The sequence below is a fragment of the Trachypithecus francoisi genome, unplaced genomic scaffold (genome assembly GCF_009764315.1).
Source record: "Trachypithecus francoisi isolate TF-2019V2 unplaced genomic scaffold, Tfra_2.0 Lachesis_group6, whole genome shotgun sequence".
Lineage (NCBI taxonomy): Eukaryota > Metazoa > Chordata > Mammalia > Primates > Cercopithecidae > Trachypithecus > Trachypithecus francoisi.
The window spans coordinates 96,735,533-96,755,076 of NW_022681471.1; the positions used below are offsets into that span (position 1 = coordinate 96,735,533).

General features: G+C 48.8%; 2 protein-coding genes, 1 non-coding gene and 1 pseudogene across 3 annotated transcripts; 3 read left to right on the top strand and 1 right to left on the bottom strand.

Annotated features, from left to right (window-relative positions):
- Positions 1 to 9,624: 9,624 nt before the first annotated feature.
- On the bottom strand, positions 9,625 to 11,477 carry NYX (nyctalopin). The gene is made up of 2 exons (XM_033201407.1): positions 11,423 to 11,477; positions 9,625 to 11,329 (listed from the first exon to the last, which is right to left on the bottom strand). Exons 1-2 carry the CDS (start codon positions 11,475 to 11,477, stop codon positions 9,921 to 9,923), a joined length of 1,464 nt encoding a protein of 487 aa, XP_033057298.1. The 3' UTR covers positions 9,625 to 9,920.
- A 678-nt stretch (positions 11,478 to 12,155) lies between these two features.
- On the top strand, positions 12,156 to 12,550 carry LOC117078031 (annotated as a pseudogene).
- Positions 12,551 to 13,695: 1,145 nt separating this feature from the next.
- Positions 13,696 to 13,830, top strand: LOC117078644. Its single transcript, XR_004435082.1, has one exon. It is a non-coding gene; the product is annotated as a small nucleolar RNA SNORA70 (small nucleolar RNA).
- On the top strand, positions 13,703 to 14,272 carry LOC117078032 (60S ribosomal protein L10-like). The gene has a single exon (XM_033201550.1). It carries the CDS (start codon positions 13,781 to 13,783, stop codon positions 14,192 to 14,194), a length of 414 nt encoding a protein of 137 aa, XP_033057441.1. The 5' UTR covers positions 13,703 to 13,780; the 3' UTR covers positions 14,195 to 14,272.
- Positions 14,273 to 19,544: the final 5,272 nt, after the last annotated feature.

The window sequence follows — 19,544 nt, forward strand, 5'->3', positions numbered from 1 at the left end:
TCTTTGGAATTTTTAAAAGTAATTTCTTCTGAACTTCAACTATTAGCCCCAGAAGAGAAATGTCATCTTATTATCTAGAGATAGGGATGTTTACTCAGGGTCTGGAGCTTCTGGAACTTAAGAGACCCGGATTCACAACCCAGTTTTGTCATTTACTAGCTCTGGGCCTTTGGCAAGTCACTTAATTCTCTAAACTTTAGTTTCCACACCTGCAAAATGAGGATGACAAAACTTATGTCAGAGGATTGTTAAAGGAGCTAAATGAGAGAATAAGGTGATTCCGCATTGACTACCTGCCTGGCAGTCAATCATGGTAACCATTTGATTTCCAGAGCAACAACCATTTTGGAGTAGAAATTGGAGAATTTTGGAAAGGCAGTTAGATACAGTATTAGGAACAGGACACAGAGCTGACACGATGGGATTTATCCTAAATGATCACAACCTCTGTAATCATTTATCCTTGGGTGATTGGGTGGGGGTTTTTTCTTCATGTTATTGAGTGCTTTAATAAATATCACTGCAAGACACCAAGAAGGTCATTCAAAGACATTCTCATCAATAGTTATTATTAACATATTAAACGAAACAGAATTGCACTGCAGGAGTTCAGCACTCATTAGTGGTCTGCTCTACACATAAAAATTCACCCTGCCTTTTCAGGCTGAAGAATCCTTCAATTACATTATTTTTACCATTGAAAGTAATGGCAAAAACTGCAATTACTTTTGCACCAACCTAATAACTCCTGACTGCCCAGGTGACCTTCAAAACTCCCCGTCTTACTTCTTTGGATCTAACTATGTCTTTAAAAATGGTATAAATAAGGCAAGTCCACTTTGTGGTGGTGGTACAGGAAAATAAATTGGCCGGGAGACAAATAAGCAACGAATGAAATGGAGTACTACTGCACTTTACCTTCAATCCCATGCTACTTGAAAACAAATAAGGAATCAACCTGACCCATGACACCGACTTTGTTTCTTTTTTTTTTTTGAGATGGAGTCTTGCTCTGTCACCCAGGCTGGAGTGCAGTGGTGTGATCTCAGCTCACTGCAACCTCCACCTCCTGGGTTCAAGCGATTCTACTGCCTCAGCCTCGAGTAGCTGGGATTGACAGGGGTGTGCCACCCCCAGCTAATTCTTTTTTTTTTTTTTAGGCAGGGTCTCACTCTGTCGCCTAGGCTGGAGTGCAGTGGCACGCGATCTTGGCTCACTGCAACCTCTGCCTCTCGGATTCCAACAATTCTCCCACCTCAACCTCCCGAGTAGCTGGGAGTACAGGCACGCCACCATGCCCGGCTAATTTTTGTAATTTTTTTTTTTAGTAGAGATGGGGTTTCACCATGTTTGGCCAGGCTGGTCTCGAACTCCTGGCCTCAAGTGATCCACCCACCTCGGCCTCCCAAAGTGCTGGGATTGCAGGCATAAGCCACCACACCCAGCCAACACTGACTTTCAAATATGATCGTGACTGACAGAAAAATATGCTTTTTTTTTTCTTTTTGAGACTGAGTTTTGCTCTTGTTGCCCAGGCTGCAGTGTAATGGCACAGTCTCAGCTCACTGCAACCTCCACCTCCTGGGTTCAAGCAATTCTCCTGCCTCAACCTCCCAAGTAGCTGGGATTACAGGCTCCTGCCACCATGACTGGCTAATTTTTGTATTTTTAGTAGAGACGGGGTTTCACCACGTTGGCCAGGCTGGTTTCGAACTCCTGACCTCAGGTGATCCACCCGCCTCGGGCTTCCAAAGTGCTGGGATTACAGGCATGAGCCACTGCACTGGCCACTTTTTTTTTTTTTCTGAGACAAGGTCTCACTCTATTGCCCAAGCTGGAGTGCAGTGGTACCATCACGGCTCATTGCAGCCTCAAGCGATCAAGCGAGCCTCCCACCCCAGCTTCCCGAGTAGCTGGGATTACAGGCAGGCACCACCACACGCAGCTAATTTTTTTTATTTTTAGTAGAGACGAGGTTTCACTATGTTGCCCAGGCTGGTCTCAAACTCCTGAGTTCAAGCAATCCTCCTGCCTCAGCTTCCCGAACTGCTGGGATTGCAGGCATGAGTCACTGCACCCAGCTGAAAGATGCATTTTTGTATTGTAATCTGGTGTACACACACACACACACACACACACCACACATATAACTGAAGCAAACGTTTAATGAAATAGTACTTATCTTACCACCTGTGATGAATGTGGAAATTTCCCCATCTACTTGTTACTATTATTTTGTATTGCAGCTTGTAACTAATGATGCCACAATCCACGTGACCTGCTACTGGATGGCAAGTGAGCCACAGGCCGGCATAGGCCCGAGGTGATGTAGGCCCATTAGGGAAACTCCTGCTAGGCAAATGGGAACCACGAAGCAAAGACCTCCGCGGGCTTCCCTGCAGGTTGGTGTTTCAGTGAGTCCGCCTGTGAACAAAAACTCCTTTTCTCCTCTCGGGATCACAGTTGTAAAAGTCAGCAAAATGTCAAGGGAACTCCCTTGAAGATGGCATGTTTGTCTAAGGGCTTCTACATTTCCTCCGACTGGAACAAAAATAGACGGAATAGAAATAACATTCATTCAGGAACTGAAGTTGACTGGGAGAGGCTGCACTTCATCCCTATCTGTACCCCAGACCACAGTGAGGGCAGACACCAAAGTGTTGGGTGCCCCTGCCTATACCCAAGACCACAGTGGGGACAGACACCCAAGACCAGGGACTGCTTGAGACCAGAGAGAGGAGAATTAGACAGAAGACTCCTCAAATCAGCCCAGTCCTGTGAGAGACTGGACTTGACTGCTCCTTTCGGCAGCTCTGATGGCCCACACAGTAGGACTATGTGTGACATCCTGTGGGAGTGTGCTGCTGAGGACAAAGCGGGCCACTACCTGGAGAGTAGAGTTTCCGTGTGGGGTGGTGAGGTGGGCTTTACGCTGGGGGATAAAAAATCTTCCCTGAGAATTGGTCTCAGAAACAGAGGGAGGCCTTAGCATTCCTAGTGCGTGTGGGTAGGGAGGGAAGTTAGGCCAGCTGCAGGGGCCTCTGAGGGGGTTGGGGGCTAACAGTTCTGCCAACAGCCCCGTCCAGTGTTAGTCAGTGGCCTATTCACTTCCCTTCTATCGTAACCAACCCTTTGGAAAAGTCTCATTCACTTCCCAGCCTGGTGTTCTCTCTGGGCTGTGAAGCAAGGGCCTAAACCATCTTTGGGTGAGGATCAAAGAGGACTAGGGCTCCCTTCCTTGAGGTCAGGTTGAGGATGGCAGAAGGGACAGCCAGCCAAGGACAGCTGTGCCCAGCAGATATTGTCCTCTAGAGGGCGGCACTGTGGTAGATTCACGAAGGTGGGTGGATGTGGGGGCTGTTGACCTCAGTTGTGAAACCACCACAGAGGAGTCTCTCGAAAAGAGCCAGAGGGCTAAGGGGGAATATTTTCCAAAGATCAAGCTTCTGGGGAGTTGAATATTGTAAGTTGAGTATTTGTAAGGAAAACATTTTTTAAAGGAAAAATATGAGCCTTTTGTCTCTATATTTTCTGTTCCCTTACTTGAAAGAACCAATACAAAGAGGCCATAGCATTCCTATTGGCTAAATACAGTGTCCAGAAGTCTAGCTGGGAGCTAGTGGATTGCTCACCAGATTTCCCCCTCGAGTCTCTATTCCTTTTGACAGTTCTGAAAAGTACAGGTTTTTATTTGTTTTTTAGAGACGGAGCCTCACTCTGTCACCCAGGCTGGAATGCAGTACCGTGATTGTTAGCAGTGGTGAATCCGCCCAGGTCTGCAGCAAACTCAATCCTTGCCTCTGCAGAGGAAAGAATTTGTCTAAGGGGCATAAGGCAGAGTGAGAGACCAAGGCAAGTTTTAAAGCAGGAGTGAGAGTTTATTAAAAAGTTTTAGAGCAGGAACAAAAAGAAGTAAAGTAGACTTGGAAGAGGGCCAAGCAGGCAATTTGAGAGATTCAAGTGCATGGTGTGACCTTTGACTTGGGGTTTTCTATGTTGGCGTGCTTTTGGGGTTGCGTTACTTCTCCCCTAAGTCTTCCCTTGGGGTCAGCTGCCTGCATGCACAGTGACCTGCCAGCACTTGGGAGGGGCTGCATGCATAGTGCATTTACTGGAGTCGCACGCATGCTCACTTGAGGCATTCTTCCCTTACCAATCCAGTGTTCCTAGAGGAAGGTTAAACTCCACCATTTTGCCATTTTGTGTGCATGTTTGAGTCCACTCGGCCAGCTCCTGAGATCTTATGAGGAAGCTGCTGATCACCAGTTTCAGGTGTTTTCTATCTTTTGGCAGCCTGCCTTTCCCTGATACCAGCTGCGACAATTATTATTTGAGAGGGACACCTTAACAACTGCCTGCCCATCACCTGATGGTCGCCTGACATTCCTCGTGGGGGGAGAGCCCTCTCCTGCTCTGCTCATGCCTGACTACCTACTCTAACATTATCATAGCTGCCTGCATCCTTGAACTCCTGGACTCAAGTGATCCTCCCACCCCAGCCTCCCTAGTAGCTGGGACTACAAGCACGTGCCACCACAACTGGCTAATTTTTTTTTTTTTTTTGTAGAGACGGGCTCTCGCTGTGTTGCCCAGGCTACTCTAAAACGCCTGGTCTCAAGTGATCCTCCTGCCTCAGCCTCCTGAAGTGCTGGGGTTACAGGAATGAGTCACCACACCCAGCCTGGAGCACTACTAGTGTTCACTAATATTCCCAGTTCCCCTCTCCTGGGTTCATAGGGGAATCATGTTTCCATTTCTCAGTGAAGTTAAGTCTGGCTATGTGACCTTTTTGGTCAATGAGATTTGAGCAGCAATGTGTGTCACATCTGGGTGGAAGCATTTAACAGTGATGCACAGGGTGGGTGCAGTGGCTCACGCCTGTAATCCCAGCACTTTGGGAGGCGGGCAGATCACTTGAGGTCAGGAGTTCAAGACCAGCCTGGCCAACATGGTGAAACCCTGTCACTACAAAAACACAAAAATTAGCCGAGCATGATGGCGGGTGCCCTCCCAGCTACTTGGGAGGCTGAGGTGGAAGAATTGCTTGAACCCGGGAGGGGGAGGTTGCAGTGAGCCAAGATGGTACCACTGCACTCCAGCCTGGGTGACAGACAGACTCCATATCAAAAGAAAAAAAAAAAAAGAAAAAAAGTGATACACAACTCTCCCAAGCTGTCCTCTTCTGTGGCAAACCCTAGAGCTTCGTGTTTAATAACAATGTCCTAAGATGGTGTATCCTTTGTCAGCCTGGGTCCCTGAATGGCTACAATGAGCAGAGCCCCACTAATGATCCTACAATGGACAGGCAGCATGAGCAAGAAATAAACCTCCGTAAGCCACTGAGCTTTGGGAGTTACCTGTTACTGCAGCATAGCATGGCCCATCCTGACTGATACGCATAGTTTTGCTTAACAATCTATAGTACCTACTATTTACTTAAGGTACCATGTAGCCAGTGATGGGGTGAGAGCCTAAATGAACTCAAAATGGAAACTCTTCATTCCCTGTTTTCTCACGAGAGCTCATGATGGCCACAAATTCACTGGGAACTCAGTCCAAGCAACTCTGGGTCTGTTTGGCAGTAAGTAGCTCCCACGTTCCCAGAGTTCTACTGGGCTGGGTAGCTCTATAAATACCTGTTTCCCTGGAGGCTATTTTAATGCTGATACTCCTTCAAAAACATTCAGCCAAGCAAATGTCCATTAAAAAGCTGGCCATCTAACCACCCAGGCAGAACCGGAGCAGCATTTTGAGGCTGACTCTCACAAACCCGCTCCAAATGAAAGGAAGGACATTCCTCTCAAGGCAGCACCTTGTTCCTCAGTAACCCAGGCTGCATGTCTGCCATGGACTTCCCTGGATACCTCAATGCAGAAATCTGGTCTCCAGGATTCTCGTGACCTTCACTCAGTTACCATGGCCACGACACTGGGTTTGAGCAAACAATTCTGCCCTCATCTGATTCTCACTTTTCAGAAGTAAGATATTTGGAGAACAAATTCACTTTGAAACATTACAATCAATCAACAGGTTTCCAGTTTTGAATACTGTGACCAAACCAAAGCAAGCCATGACCTAGAAACCTCATTTTAGCCCATAGGAAAAAAAATGACTGCTTAATATTTTGATAATGTTAAAATTTCAATATAGAGTGAATCTTTTTTTTTTTTTTTTTTTTAAGAGAAGACGTCTTGTTCTGTTGCCCAGGCTGGAGCACAGTGGCGCAATCATAGCTCACTGTAACCTCAAACTCCTGGGCTCAAAAGGTCATGATGTTTGCAAGCAACTCAAACCGTTAGTAAGAAATAATAATAATACAGAGAGAGAGAAAAAGCAAGTATGGTAAAATGTTAACAATTGGGAAACCTAGGTGAATGGCCCAAGTGTTCATTCTTGCAACTTTTCTGTAGGTTTGAAAAAATCACACATGCTCCAGATTAGTGGCTTTCAAATTTTAACCATAACCCACAATAAAATATAAATCATACACAGTAACCCAGTACACACACACATACATGTATAATTTAACAAATGCATATATATTAAATAAAAAGTTTCACCGGGTGCAGTGGCTCATGCCTGTAATCCCAGCACTTTGGGAGGCCGAAGCAGGCAAATCACGAGATCAGGAGTTCGAGACCAGTCTGGCCAACACAGTGAAACCCCGTCTGTACTAAAACTACAAAAATTAGCCAGGCACGGTGGGGGGGTGCCTGTAGTCCCAGCTACTCTGGAGGCTGAGGCAGTAGAATCACTTGAACCCAGGAAGCAGAGGTTGCAGTGAGCCGAGATCATGCCACTGCACTCCAGCCTGGGCAACACAGCGAGACTTTGTCTCAAAAAAAAAAAAAAGTTTCACCAAACAATAGTCTTATAATATTACGTGATACTCTGTGACTTTTCTATTCTATAATTTTTTTTTTTTTTTAATGCTGGTTAAATTTTTTTTTTTTTTTCCAGACAGGGTCTTGCTCTGTCACCCAGGCTGGAGTGCAGTGGTATGAACACAGCTCACTGCAGCCTCAACTTCCTGGGCTCAAGACATCCTCCCACATCAGTCTCCTGCATAGCTGGGACTATTGGTGCTCGACACCATGCTCAGGTAATTTTTTATTTTTTTGTAGAGATGGGGTCTCACCATGTTGCCCACACTGGTCTCAAACTACTGAATTCAAGCGATCCTCCTGGCTCAGCTTCCCAAAGTGCTGGGATTATAGCCATAAGTCACTGTGCCCAGTCTGGTTTTTTAAAAATTTAAAACCCATTGAGTTAATGACCACTAATGGTTGAAACATTTGAATACATCTGTCCTCAGCAGTACTTTGTGCGACATTTCCAATACTTAGTATTACACAGAGACACAGGAGTGTCCCCATGAAGAAGTGACAGCTTGGCTGGGCATGGGGGCTCACACCTGTAATCCCAGCAGTTTGGGAGGCTGAGGCAGGCGGATCACCTGAGGTCAGGAGTTCGAGACCAGCCTGACCAACATGGAGAAACCCCCGTCTCTACTAAAAATACAAAATTAGCCGGGTGTGGTGGCGCATGCCTGTAATCCCAGCTACTTGGGAGACTGAAGCAGGAGAACCGCTTGAATCCGGGAAGCAGAGGTTGTGGTGAGCCAAGATTGCGCCACTGTACTCCAACCTGGGCAACAAGAATGAAACTCCGTCTCAAAAAAAAAAAAGTGACAGCTTGGTGCACCCTGAATTCATGTGGGTTTTCTTTCTTCTTCTTTTTTTTTTTTTTTGAGATGGAGTCTTGCTCTGTTGCCCAGGCTGGAGTGCAGTGGCGCAATATCGGCTCACCACAACCTCTGCCTCCCAGATTCAAGCGATTCTCCTGCCTCAGGCTCCCAAGTAGCTGGGACTACAGGTGCATGCCACAATGCCTGGCTAATTTTTGTATTTTTAGTAGAGATGGGGTTTCACTTTGTTGGCCAGGCTGGTCTTGAACTCCTGACCTCGTGATCCACCTGCCTCAGCCTCCCAAAGTGCTGGGATTACAGGTGTGAGCCACCACACCCAGCCTTCATGTGGGTTTTCAAAACCCACCTCTTCAAATACAGAGAGGACATTAAAAAGATTACAATTTCCAGAATGTTGACAAATGCAGTCATAGCATGCAGTGTAGAGAACAGCTTGGGTTCTTGGGTGAGTGGTGAGCAGCATATGCACTTTTCTTGACTTGACTGCCTTATAGTCTGTCAGGAATCTCTGCCTGTTGTGACCAGCTTAGGACGGTTCTGCTGCAAACCACAGAGATGGGCACGGCAGGCCAGCAGAGCCAGCATTTGCAACTCAGCCTGCAAAGCCTTATTCTTGCAGCCTATGCTAAACAAGCTGCTGATGCTGAGGCAGACAGAACAGTCGAACACCATTTGTTCCCACTCCAACCCTGAGAAAAGCTGGGTTTGGTAGGGCCCCTAGGTGGGATTTGGTAGCCCCACCCTCAGACACAGCATACCCGAGCCATGCATGCTTGCTGCAGGCCTGGCTGGCCTTTGCCCTTGCAGTCAAGCCTGGGGGAATGTAGTTGACCAACTCCCAACCTGAGAAATCTCTAAATCCCCTTTCCCAGCTACTGGCTGCCTTCCTCCCTCTTGGCCATTAGTCAGCCCTGAAGTGTGCAGCCCATAATAATTTCCACACCTAATGGAATCATCCAAGCTGGAGCCTCCCTGCCCCGCTCTCCGTGTCTTCTGGACATTCTTCCCACAAAACGCTAAGAAAAAAGGATTGTGTGGCCTTCTGGGAGATTCACAATGAATGTTAGCATATGAAAGACTCTGAAAAGTCCAGCAGTACAGAAACCGGTTTAACCTTTTTCTTTTTTTTTTTTTTTTTTTTTTTTTTTTTTTTTTTTTTTTTTTTTTTTTTTTTGAGACGGAGTCTCGCTCTCGCCCGGGCTGGAGTGCAGTGGCCGGATCTCAGCTCACTGCAAGCTCTGCCTCCCGGGTTTACGCCATTCTCCTGCCTCAGCCTCCGGAGTAGCTGGGACTACAGGCGCCCGCCACCTCGCCCGGCTAGTTTTTTGTATTTTTTTAGTAGAGACGGGGTTTCACCGTGTTAGCCAGGATGGTCTCGATCTCCTGACCTCGTGATCCGCCCGTCTCGGCCTCCCAAAGTGCTGGGATTACAGGCTTGAGCCACCGCGCCCGGCACCTTTTTTCTTTTTAATCCTCGGACTTTACAAATTTATTTGTCCACAAACACACCCCCTGCTGTCCCTTTTTTCCCTACCCTGCCCTAAAGTTCCTTTGTGGCTAGGGCCAGCCCTGGGAATAACTGTGGAGTAAATGAACTGGATCTTTGTTTTAAACGCCTCCTAAAACATCTCAAACCCCAGGAACCACGGCCACCCTTTGTCTTAAGTCTCTCTCCCATCTCCCTTCTCTCACGTCCTTCCTGAATCCTAGTGTTTCCAGGTCCCTGGAGAGGAGGAGGAGGATTGTGGTAGAAAACAAAGGACTTGGGTATAATGGGTTACCCCGCCAGGAGAACTGGGACGGCTCTTAACTACTTAGCCAATGGAAGTCTCTCTAATTCAGGCCTTGCAGGCACTGTTGCCTGGAGGATGGGGGGGTGGGGTGGGATGGGGTGGGGAGGAGAGGGGAGGGGCGGGGAGGGGAGGGGATGTGAAGCCCTAGAAGCTTCCCATTCCTAGTCTTCCCACCCAAGGGCCCACGTTCATTCTTGCTTCTCTTTTCCAATAGATGCCCGTGTGACAAGAGCAGACATGCATACCATCCTCCCCCTCGAGTGGCATGTCCCTGTGTTCTCCCTGGGGCCATCTCTGGAGGCAAACGGTTCATTTCACCCTCCACTGGGATTTTCACCTCTGCCCCCCATCCCGTCTTCTCTCCCCTTTCCACAAACACCCTCAAGCCCAGTTAAGCAAACTTTGCCCCTCTGGCCAGGTCAGTCCATCTGCAGGCCAAACACCACGTGCTGGGCCACGCTGGGCAGGAGACAAGAGGTGAGGAGAAACCAGGGCTGCCGGCCAGCGTCTCCCACCCCACGGGAGGAGAGGCTGTAGGACAGGGAGGCGTTGGCCAGCCCCCCAGTAGTGTTGGCCTCCTCCTCCACCAGGACCCTCGGGGCCAGAAGCTTGGAGAGGAGGCTGCTGAACCTGCTCACGGTGGTGGCCTCTGGTTCTGGGAACGGGCCTGGACTGGACGTGGTGAGGTTCAGCTCCTCGGGGTCCACACAGAGGCCATTGGAGGAGCGCCCGAAGGTCACCCGGCTGAGGTCCAGGCCGGCCACGGAGCCCGGGGAGGCGCACGGCACGTCGGTGACACGCCCGGAGCCCTCCATCCAGTCCCGCAGCCACTCCAGGCGGCAGTCGCAGCACCACGGGTTGCGGAAGAGGAAGAGGCGGCCCAGGAAGAAGCCGGGCTGGAAGGCGGCCCAGGCGAGCACGGTGAGGCGGTTGCCATTGAGGTGCAGGGCGAGGAGGCCCGAGAGGTTCTGGAAGGCGCCCTCCTCCACGAAGGCGATGCTGTTGCGGTCCAGGTAGAGCAGCTCGAGCTCGGCCAGGTCAACGAACCAGGCGCGCGCCACGCGGTCCAGTGCGTTGCCACCCAGGTTGAGCGTGCGCAGGCGCCGCAGGCCGCGGAAGGCGTCGGCCGGGAGCTCGGCCAGCAGGTTGTCGTTGAGCAGCAGATGCTCCAGGACGCCACAGTCACCGAAGGCGCCAGGGTGCACGGCACGGACGCGGTTGGCCTGCAGGCTGAGCGAGCGCAGGCGGCGCAGGCCCTGCAGCGAGCTGGAGGCCACCGCCTCAATGCGGCCGCGCTCCAGGTGCGCGTGCGTCAGGTTGGCCAGGCCTCGTAGCGCGCCCGGCACGCGGCGGAACAGGTTGTCGAAGGCGGCGAGCTCGCGCAGGGCCGGCAGTTCGGCCAGGAGGCGCTCGGGCACGCTGAAGAGGCGGCAGGCGGCTAGGTCCAGGCGGCGCAGGCGGCCGAGCGCCGCGAAGGTGCGCGCGTGCAGGTAGCGTAGATCGCCGTTGTGCGCCAGGCGCAGCTCAGCCAGGCGCGGCAGGCCCTTGAAGGCGCCGGGCGTGATGAAGGACAGGTTGTTGTGGCGCAGCGACAGGCGGCGCAGGGACGGCAGCGTGCCGAAGGCCCGCTCGCCCAGGAAGCGCAGGCCGTTCCGGTCCAGGTCGATGGAGACCGCCTCGCACGGGAAGTCGGCCGGCACCCGCAGGAGGCCCGCGCGGTCGCAGCGCACTGAGCAGCCGCGCTCCACAGTGCTGCAGGCGCAGGCGGCGGGACAAGCGCGAGCGCAGGCCCCCACGGCCCGGGCTCTGGGCAGGCCGAGGACCACCACTGCAGGGACAGGGTGGTGGGGGGTCGGGAAGGAGGAGAAAAGAGAAAAAAGGAGCAACAGTCAGCCAAAGGTCACCCCAGGAAAAATCCTGCCTGCCTGGGCAGCTGGATGCAGGCCCTCCACCGAGTTATCCTGTGTCCGGCGCATGGCCTCTTCCCACCTCCGCGGCCTCACACGAGTTTATCCACCTAAGACACCCGCTCCTTTGCTTTCCAGTTACCTTAATCAGCAAAACCCAGCTGCAATCCCTGCAGCTGACCCCAATCTAAACTCCCTCCTGCCTGTACCACCACTCGTGTGCTCCCAGTGTGGCAGGCCAGGTTTCACTAACGCAGGCCTCCATAACAACTGTTTCAGCACTGACTGAATGGTTAAGTATTAAAAGCTGGCCGGTCGCAGTGGCTCACGCCTGTAATCCCAGCACTTTGGGAGTCCGAGGCGGGTGGATCACCTGAGCTCAGGAGTTCACACCAGCCTGAGCAACATGGTGAAACTCCGTCTCTACTAAAAATACAAAAATTAGCCTGGCGTGGTGATGGGCGCCTGTAATCCCACCTACTCGGGAGGCTGAAGCACTAGAATCCCTTGAACCAGGGAGGCGGAGGTTCCAGTGAGCTGAGATCACGCCACTGCACTCTAGCCCAGGCGACAGAGTGAGACTCCGTATCAAAACTAAATAAATAAATAATATTGCCCGCGACCACGTGTGTTCGTGGCGGTGGCGCTGGCAGAACCCAGGCTCCGCGGCTCAGGGCCTGCCCGGGTCTCTACTGCGGGGCGCCGGCAGAAGTGGGGGCACCAGTAGTCACGGACCTCACCAAGACAATGCAGGCTCCAGTGACCTTTCCCTTGCCTGTGCTCCAGCTGCCCTAAGGCCCTGATGGCCTCAGCCGTGGCTTTGCCCCTGATGGATGCAAAGCCCCCCTGAAGCCAGAGGTTCCTGCAATCCAGGAGTGTCCTGTAGCTGAAGAATCCCTGGAATCCCAGGAGCAGCGGGCCTGAGCCGCCCTTCTGGAGCCTTACCTCCGCAGCCTGTTGGCCATGGTGAATGGTAAGGTGAGCTTCACATTGCACGAGGATGTGCGTGTGGCCACCCACTTTGGAGCCACTGACTGGATGTGGCCAACTTCTACGTGTCACAGCTACAGACTCCCATAGGTGTGCAAGCAGAGGCGCTGCTCTAATGTAGTGATATTATTTCATATACCTTCAAGCCATAAAGATATTGTTCACCTTTCTGCTTGAGGCTAAGCCACTGTATCCCAGGTCTCCCAGTGTTCCCCAGCCAGAAACTCTGGGTCCCATGGAGTTAGGAGCTCCCTTGGAATTTTGAGCCAAGCTTTAAGGAAGTCTGGACTCCTGAGACCTCCTGACTCTAGTCAGTAAAATTCTGCAACTCTAAGAGTTCTAAGATCCCATTGGAAGGAATGCTCTACCTTGCAGAACTCTGAATCTACAGAAATATGGGCCTGATGCCATTTCCTGAAGACTGGGGCATCGGGGTGTGGTGATAAAGGAGGACAAACTTTATAGGGGGAAGTTGTTTATTAAAGAGGTTGCAAAGTTCAGCCACCCTGGAGATACTCCCCAGTGCTCCCCTCCTTCTAAAGAACCAGTTACCCCAGGAAGAAGAAGAAGAATAAGAAAAAAAAAATATATATATATATATAAGCCAGTGCCCTTATACAAAGACTGGAAGGTAACAAAAGCCCAAAAAGAGTTTTGCCCAGGCCTTTCCTGGGCCTTAAAGCATGACAAGATAATGAAATAATTCTTAACAGGACCCATTTAGGATTAAACAAGTTTTACTGGGTGTCTAAACTCCCCAGACCTCCACAAACAAGTTTACTGGGGGTCTGAAGGAACTCCCCAAACCTCCATGATTTAGCAGGAGACAAGATAAGGGTAGTCACCCCAGCACCTGGACCCATCTAGATCAAGTAAATTTACTGAGGCTCCAGAGGAAGGTCTTCAAAACTCAGATTTTAGTTATAGATTAAAAGAAGTTAATCACTTATGCCTTTAGATGAATGCACACTTACACACAGACATATAGCTTAGAAGGTATATAAACTCTGGGTCAGGTGCAGTGGCTCACGCCTGTAATCCCAGTACATCGAGAGGCCAAGGTGGGCAGATCACCTGAGGTCAGGAGTTCGAGACTAGCCTGGCCAACACGGTGAAACTCCGTCTGTACTAAAAGTACAAAAATTAGCCAGGCATGGTGGCGGGCACCTGTAATCCCAGTTACTCAGAAGGCTGAGGCAGGAGAATTGCTTGAACCTGGGAAGCGGAGGTTGCAGTGAGCTGAGATAGTGCCATTGCGTGCTCCAGCCTGGGTGGCGAGAGTGAAATTCCATCTCATCTGCAGCCAATTAAGCCGACTGAGTTCCTTTCCTCATGGGGTCCCAGTGTGCAATGGCTGCAAACAGCAGCTTCCTTGGTAGTGTATGCAGCCTGTTTGTTGTATGGGTTGCTCTAAGGGACCTTGGAGACAGGCCTTTCCGATGGACATTCACGTTTCTAACTTTGCACTACCCCAATGTAGGCTCCAAACAGGCATGCGAGGTGCTTTTGGAAAGCCCCAGGGCACTGTGGCCAGGGTTCACATTGGCCAAGTTATCATGTCCATCCGCACCAAGCTGCAGAACAAGGAGCATGTGATTGAGGCCCTGCGCAGGGCCAAGTTCAAGTTTCCTGGCCGCCAGAAGATCCACATCTCGAAGAAGTGGGGCTTCACCAAGTTCAATGCTGATGAATTTGACGACATGGTGGCTGAAAAGCGGCTGATCCCAGTTGGCTGTGGGGTCAAGTGCATCCCCAACCGTGGTCCTCTGGACAAATGGCGAGCCCTGCACTCATGAGGGCTTCCAATATGCTGCCCCCACTTAATACCAATAAATTCTACTTCCTGTCCACCTAAAAAAAAAAAAAAAAAAAAAGAAATTCCATCTCAAAAAAAAAAAAAAAGAAGGTATATAAGCTCTGGAAAACTTTGTAATTTTGAGTTGGTCTGGAGATATTTCCAGGCCTTTTCCTTGTAACCAGTTACAGAAATAAAAAATCCCTCCTTTCCCAGTTCATCTGCATCTCATTATTGGGCCGTGAAAAATAGCAACCCCACCCTCAGTTTGGTCAGGAAACACTAGAATGTGGCCTTGAGGGTTTGTTGTCTGCAGGCCCTGGGGGATCTCCGAGGGCATTGCTGTAGCCTACACTGTAGACCTGCACTGCCCAATACAGTAGCCACTAGCCCATGGGCTACTGAGCATTTGAAATGTGGCTAACCCAAATTGAGATGTGCTATGCATATAGAAGACACACCAGATCTCAAAGACTTAAAAGAGTAAAATACTGCATCAGTGATTTTTTTTTTTTTTTTTTTTTGAGACTGCGTCCTCATTCTGTCGCCAGGCTAGAGTACATTGGCGCTATCTCGGCTCAGTGCAACCTCCGCCTCCCAGGTTCATGCGATTCTTGTGCCTCAGCCACCCAAGTAGCTGGGATTACAGGTATGTGCCACCCACCACACCTGGCTAATTTTTGTATTTTTAGTAGAGACAGGGTTTTGCCATGTTGGCCAGGCTGGTCTCAAACTCCTGACCTCAGTTGATCCGCCCACCTCGGTTTCCCAAAGTGCTGGGATTATAGGTGTGAGCCACCGCACCCAGCTGCATCAATGATTTTTATACTGATTACATGTTACAATGGTATTTTAGATATATTGGGTTAAATAAAATATTAAAATTAATGTTAACTGTTTCTTTTTACCTTTTTTTAATGTGACTGCTCAGAATTTTTAAACATGTGGCTTGTGTTATATTTCTGTTGGTGCTACTGTAGTTCCCCTCACCAGAAGAATTCAATTCCTGAACATCCCCATTGAGTAATTATACCTCAAGGAGGAGGGAGAATTAGGGAGCAGGAGATTGGGAATGAAAGAAAAGCCTATCAATTAATTTTTTTTCTTTAACAGTCACTAAAGTTAAGCCAAAAGGACAGCATACTAAATAAAATCAGTGACCTTCTTGCACATCTCAAAAGAATTAATTATAGACACTCTGCAGTTAAGTTCTGTTCACCAGTCCTTGCCTGCTAGAACCTTTTTTACATCATCATGGGAGAGTAAGTTGTTTATAAATTACTTTCGTTCTGAGCATTTGAATGGAGGATCAGATAAAGACTTCAAAAGCCCACCAGTAGGCTTGCCACCTGCAGCAAAGTAGAATGTCATGAGGCTGGGCACAGTGGCTCATGCCTGTGATCCCAGCACTTTGGGAAGCAGAGGCGGATGGATCACCTACAGTCAGGTGTTCGAGACTAGCCTGGCCAAAATGGTGAAACCCTGTCTCTACTAAAAGTATAAAAATTAGCCGGGTGTGGTGGCATGCACCTGTAATCCCAGCTACTCGGGAGGCTGAGGCAGCAGAATTGCTTGAACCCGGGAGGAAGAGGTTGCAGTGAGCCGAGATTGCACCACTACACTCTAGCCTGGGTGACAGAGTGAGACTCTATCTCAAAAAAAAAAAAGTAGAATGTCGTGGCCTGCTACCCTGTGGAAGCCAGAGGCCCCAAGCCCAATCTTGAGGACCAATGGAAAAGGCAGCATGGTAGAGGCACAATGTTTATTTCATGATCAGGGGCAGCTCTATCTGAAATTCCTGCAGGAGAGCAAACAGTACCCCTCAGGAGGCTGAGGCAGGAGGATTACTTGAGCCCAGGAGTTGAAGGTTACAGAGAGCTATGATTGGACCGCTGAACTCCAGCCTGGACAACAGAAAAAGACCTTGTCCCCCCCAAAAATAATAAATTAAGTCGCCGGGCATGGTGGCTCACGCCTGTAATCCCAGCACTTTGGGAGGCAGAGGCGGACAGATCACCTGAGGTCAGGAGTTCGAGACCAGCCTGGCCAACATGGTGAAACCCTGTCTGTACTAAAAATACAAAAATTAGCCAGATGCAGTGGCGCATGCCTGTAACCCCAGCTACTCGGGAGGCTGAGGCACAAGAATCGCTTGAACCCAGGAGGCAGAGGTTACAGTGAGCCAAGATCGCGCCACTGCACTCCAGCCTGGGTGATAGAGCAAGACTCCATCTAAAATAATAAATAATAATAATAATAAATTAAGTCAAGTAAATTATCAGAACTGACAGCAAAACTGTATTGGTTTGTTCAGTATGAAGACTAAGTATATGTTTAGTGAGCCAGAAAAGCAAGGCACCAAAAAAAAAATTCTTTTAATAATAATACATGTGGATGAGTTATACTGCGATCATGGCAGAGTAGCTTCTGTCAGACTAACATTCCCACTGCTATCTATGGTAGACTCTGGACAAAATATGTATATTTTTAAATTGTTTTAGCTGGGCGTGGTGGTTCACGCAGTAATCCCAGCAGTTTGGGAGGCTGAAGTGGGCGGATCACTTGAGGTCAGGAGTTCAAGACCAGTCTGGCCAACATGGCAAAACCCTGTCTCTACTAAAACTACAAAAAAAAAAAAAAATTAGCTGGGCATGGTGGCAGGCACCTGTAATCCCAGCTGCTCGGGAGGCTGAGGCAGGAAAATCGCTTGAACCCGGGAGGTGGAGGTTGCAGTGAGCCAAGAGCATGCCATTGCACTCCAGCCTGGGCAACAAGAGCGAAAATCCATCTAAAAGAAAAAAAAAAACCAGTCTGGCCACCAACATGGCGAAACCCTGTCTCTACTAAAACTACAAAAAAAAAAAAAATTAGCCAGGCATGTTGGCGGGCACCTGTAATCTCAGCTACTCAGGAGGTTGAGGCAGGAAAATTGCTTGAACCTGGGAGGCAGAGGTTGCAGTGAGCCAGGATAGTGCCATTGCACTGCAGCCTGGGCTACAAGAGCGAAACTCTGTCTCAAAAAAAAAAAAAAAAATTGTTTTAAAGCCCCAGAGAACAACCAAAACAGGCAATCAGAGTTGATGCAACCCTTCAAAGAAGAGACACAAACTAGGTGAGATGTGCATCTAACTGATTTTTCCTCTCAAGACATTTTCTTTTTCTTTTTCTTTTTCTTTTTTTTTTTTGAGACAGGGTCTCTTCTCTCTGTTGCCCACGCTGGAGTGCAGTGGTGCAATCTCGGTTCACCACAGCCTTGACCTCCCTGGGCTAGGGTAATCCTCTCACCTGAGCCTCCCAAGTAGCTGGGACTACAGGTATGTATCACCATGCCCAGCTAATGTTTTGTAGAGACAAGGTGTCACTATGTTGCCAAGGCTGGTCTTGAACTCCTGACCTGAAGAGATCCTCCTGCCTCAGCCTCCCAAAGTGCTGGGATCACAGGCGTGAGCCTCTGGGCCCGGCTCTCTCAGGGCATTTTCAAGTCCACACAGCACATGGGGAGTGAAGCTAAAGCAGAAAGCAAGCTGACAGCTTAGAGATCAGCATTTATAGCTGCCACAGTGGCTGGAAATTGAGGAGGGAAAACATGGAAAATAGGGAGCCTCAAAAGAGGAGCCATAAAGTTGGTATACAGGTTCCCCTTATGTCTTTGGCTGAGTTCTGAAGGGCATATGTGTGGGATGACTCCAAGGAGCCAAGGGGGAAAGCAAGAACTAAACACCAAAAGACCTAAACACAGATTTTAGCAATTGCCCAGTGACAGGAGGCAGATTAAGAGTTCAAGGTCCTGGCTGGGCGTGGTGGTTCAGGCCTATAATTCCAGAACTTTGGGAGGGCAAGGCAGGCAGATCACTTGAGGTCAGGAGTTTAAGACCAGCCTGGCCAACATGGTAAAACCTCATCTTTACTAAAAATACAAAAAAAATTAGCCGGGTGTGGTGACGGGCACCTGTAGTCCCAGCTACTCGGTGGGCAGGTAGTTGGGACTACAGGTAGAGTTGCAGTGAGCTGAGATCATGCCACTGCACTCCAGACTGGGCAACAGAGCAAGGCTCTGTCTTTAAAAAAAAAAAAAGAGTTCAAGATACGCCAAGTTAGAGGAGCTTGTCAAATACCTTGAGCTTTCCACTGAAACCCCAAAGGACCATGCCTCAGGAGTGAAGACCGTTTCCCAGGACTAAGGGCAAAACTCAAGTAGGCCTACCCTTAAAAAGCCTAAAACCAAGCCTTTCAGGGAACAAGGTGATCTGCCAGTAATTTAACTGAATGCCAGAACAAAATTCGACACTCTTCAACAGAAGACAAGAGAATCCAGAGTTTCTACCACTGCCATCCACAGTATCCAGTATACAACCAAATACTACTAGACATGTGAAGAAGCAGCAAACATGACACTTATCAAGAAGAAGAAAAAAAAACAGCAGAAGCAGATTCACAGACAACTCGCATGTTGGAATTACCAAGCAAAGATTTGCTAGAAATATGTTAAGGAATTTACAGGAAAAGATGGGTATCATGGGCAAAGACATAGGGAATCTGAATTTTAGAAGAGGTATGGAAACTCTAAAAAGGAACCCAGTAGAAATCTTAGTACTGAAATAAGACAGTAGCTGAAATTTTAAAAATTATGAATAAGATAAATAGCAGATTAGACACTGCAGAAGAAAATCTTCGTAAACTTGAAGAGAGGCCAATTGTTATTAACCAAAGTGAAGCACAGAGAGAAAAAAAAAAAAAAGACGGGGGAAAAAAATTATCAGAGCCTCAATGACCTGTGGAACAATATCAAGCAATTAGACTAATATACATGTATGTGGAGTCTCAGAGGAGAGAAGATACAGAATATGGCTAAAAGATAATTGATGACAGTTTCCAAATTTGATTAAAACAAGAAGCTTAGCAAGCCCCAAGTAACATAAAACACATACACACACATGGCCCATCATAGCCAAACTGCTGAGAAACAAAGATAGAAAATTCTTAAAAGTATCCAAAACAAAAAGACATGTTACATAGGGTAAAAAACAGTAAAAGAGAATCACAGTTATGGTCTGAATGTTTATATCCGCCTTCCAAATTTATGTGTTGAAATCCTAACCCCCAAAGTGATGGTATTAGGAGACAGAGACTTTCAGAGGTGCTTAGGTCATGAGAGTGGATGATCAAGAATGAGATTAGTGGCCGGGCACAGTGGCCCATGCCTGTAATCCTAGCACTTTCAGAGGCTGAGGTGGGTGGATCGCTTGAGCCCAGGAGTTTGAGACCAGTCTGGGCAACATGGCAAAACCCTGTCTCTACCAAAAAATACAAAAATTAGCTATGTGTGGTGGCATGTGCCTATAGTCCCAGCT

Bases quoted from the DNA above. Each gene is read 5' to 3' on its own strand.
- LOC117078032 (XM_033201550.1), top strand. From the start codon at position 13,781: ATGCAGCCTGTTTGTTGTATGGGTTGCTCTAAGGGACCTTGGAGACAG.
- NYX (XM_033201407.1), bottom strand. From the start codon at position 11,477: ATGCGCCGGACACAGGATAACTCGGTGGAGGGCCTGCATCCAGCTGCC. The intron at 11,330-11,422 runs GCAGGATTTTTC...CTGTCCCTGCAG, and splicing joins GCATCCAGCTGCCCAGGCAG to TGGTGGTCCTCGGCCTGCCC.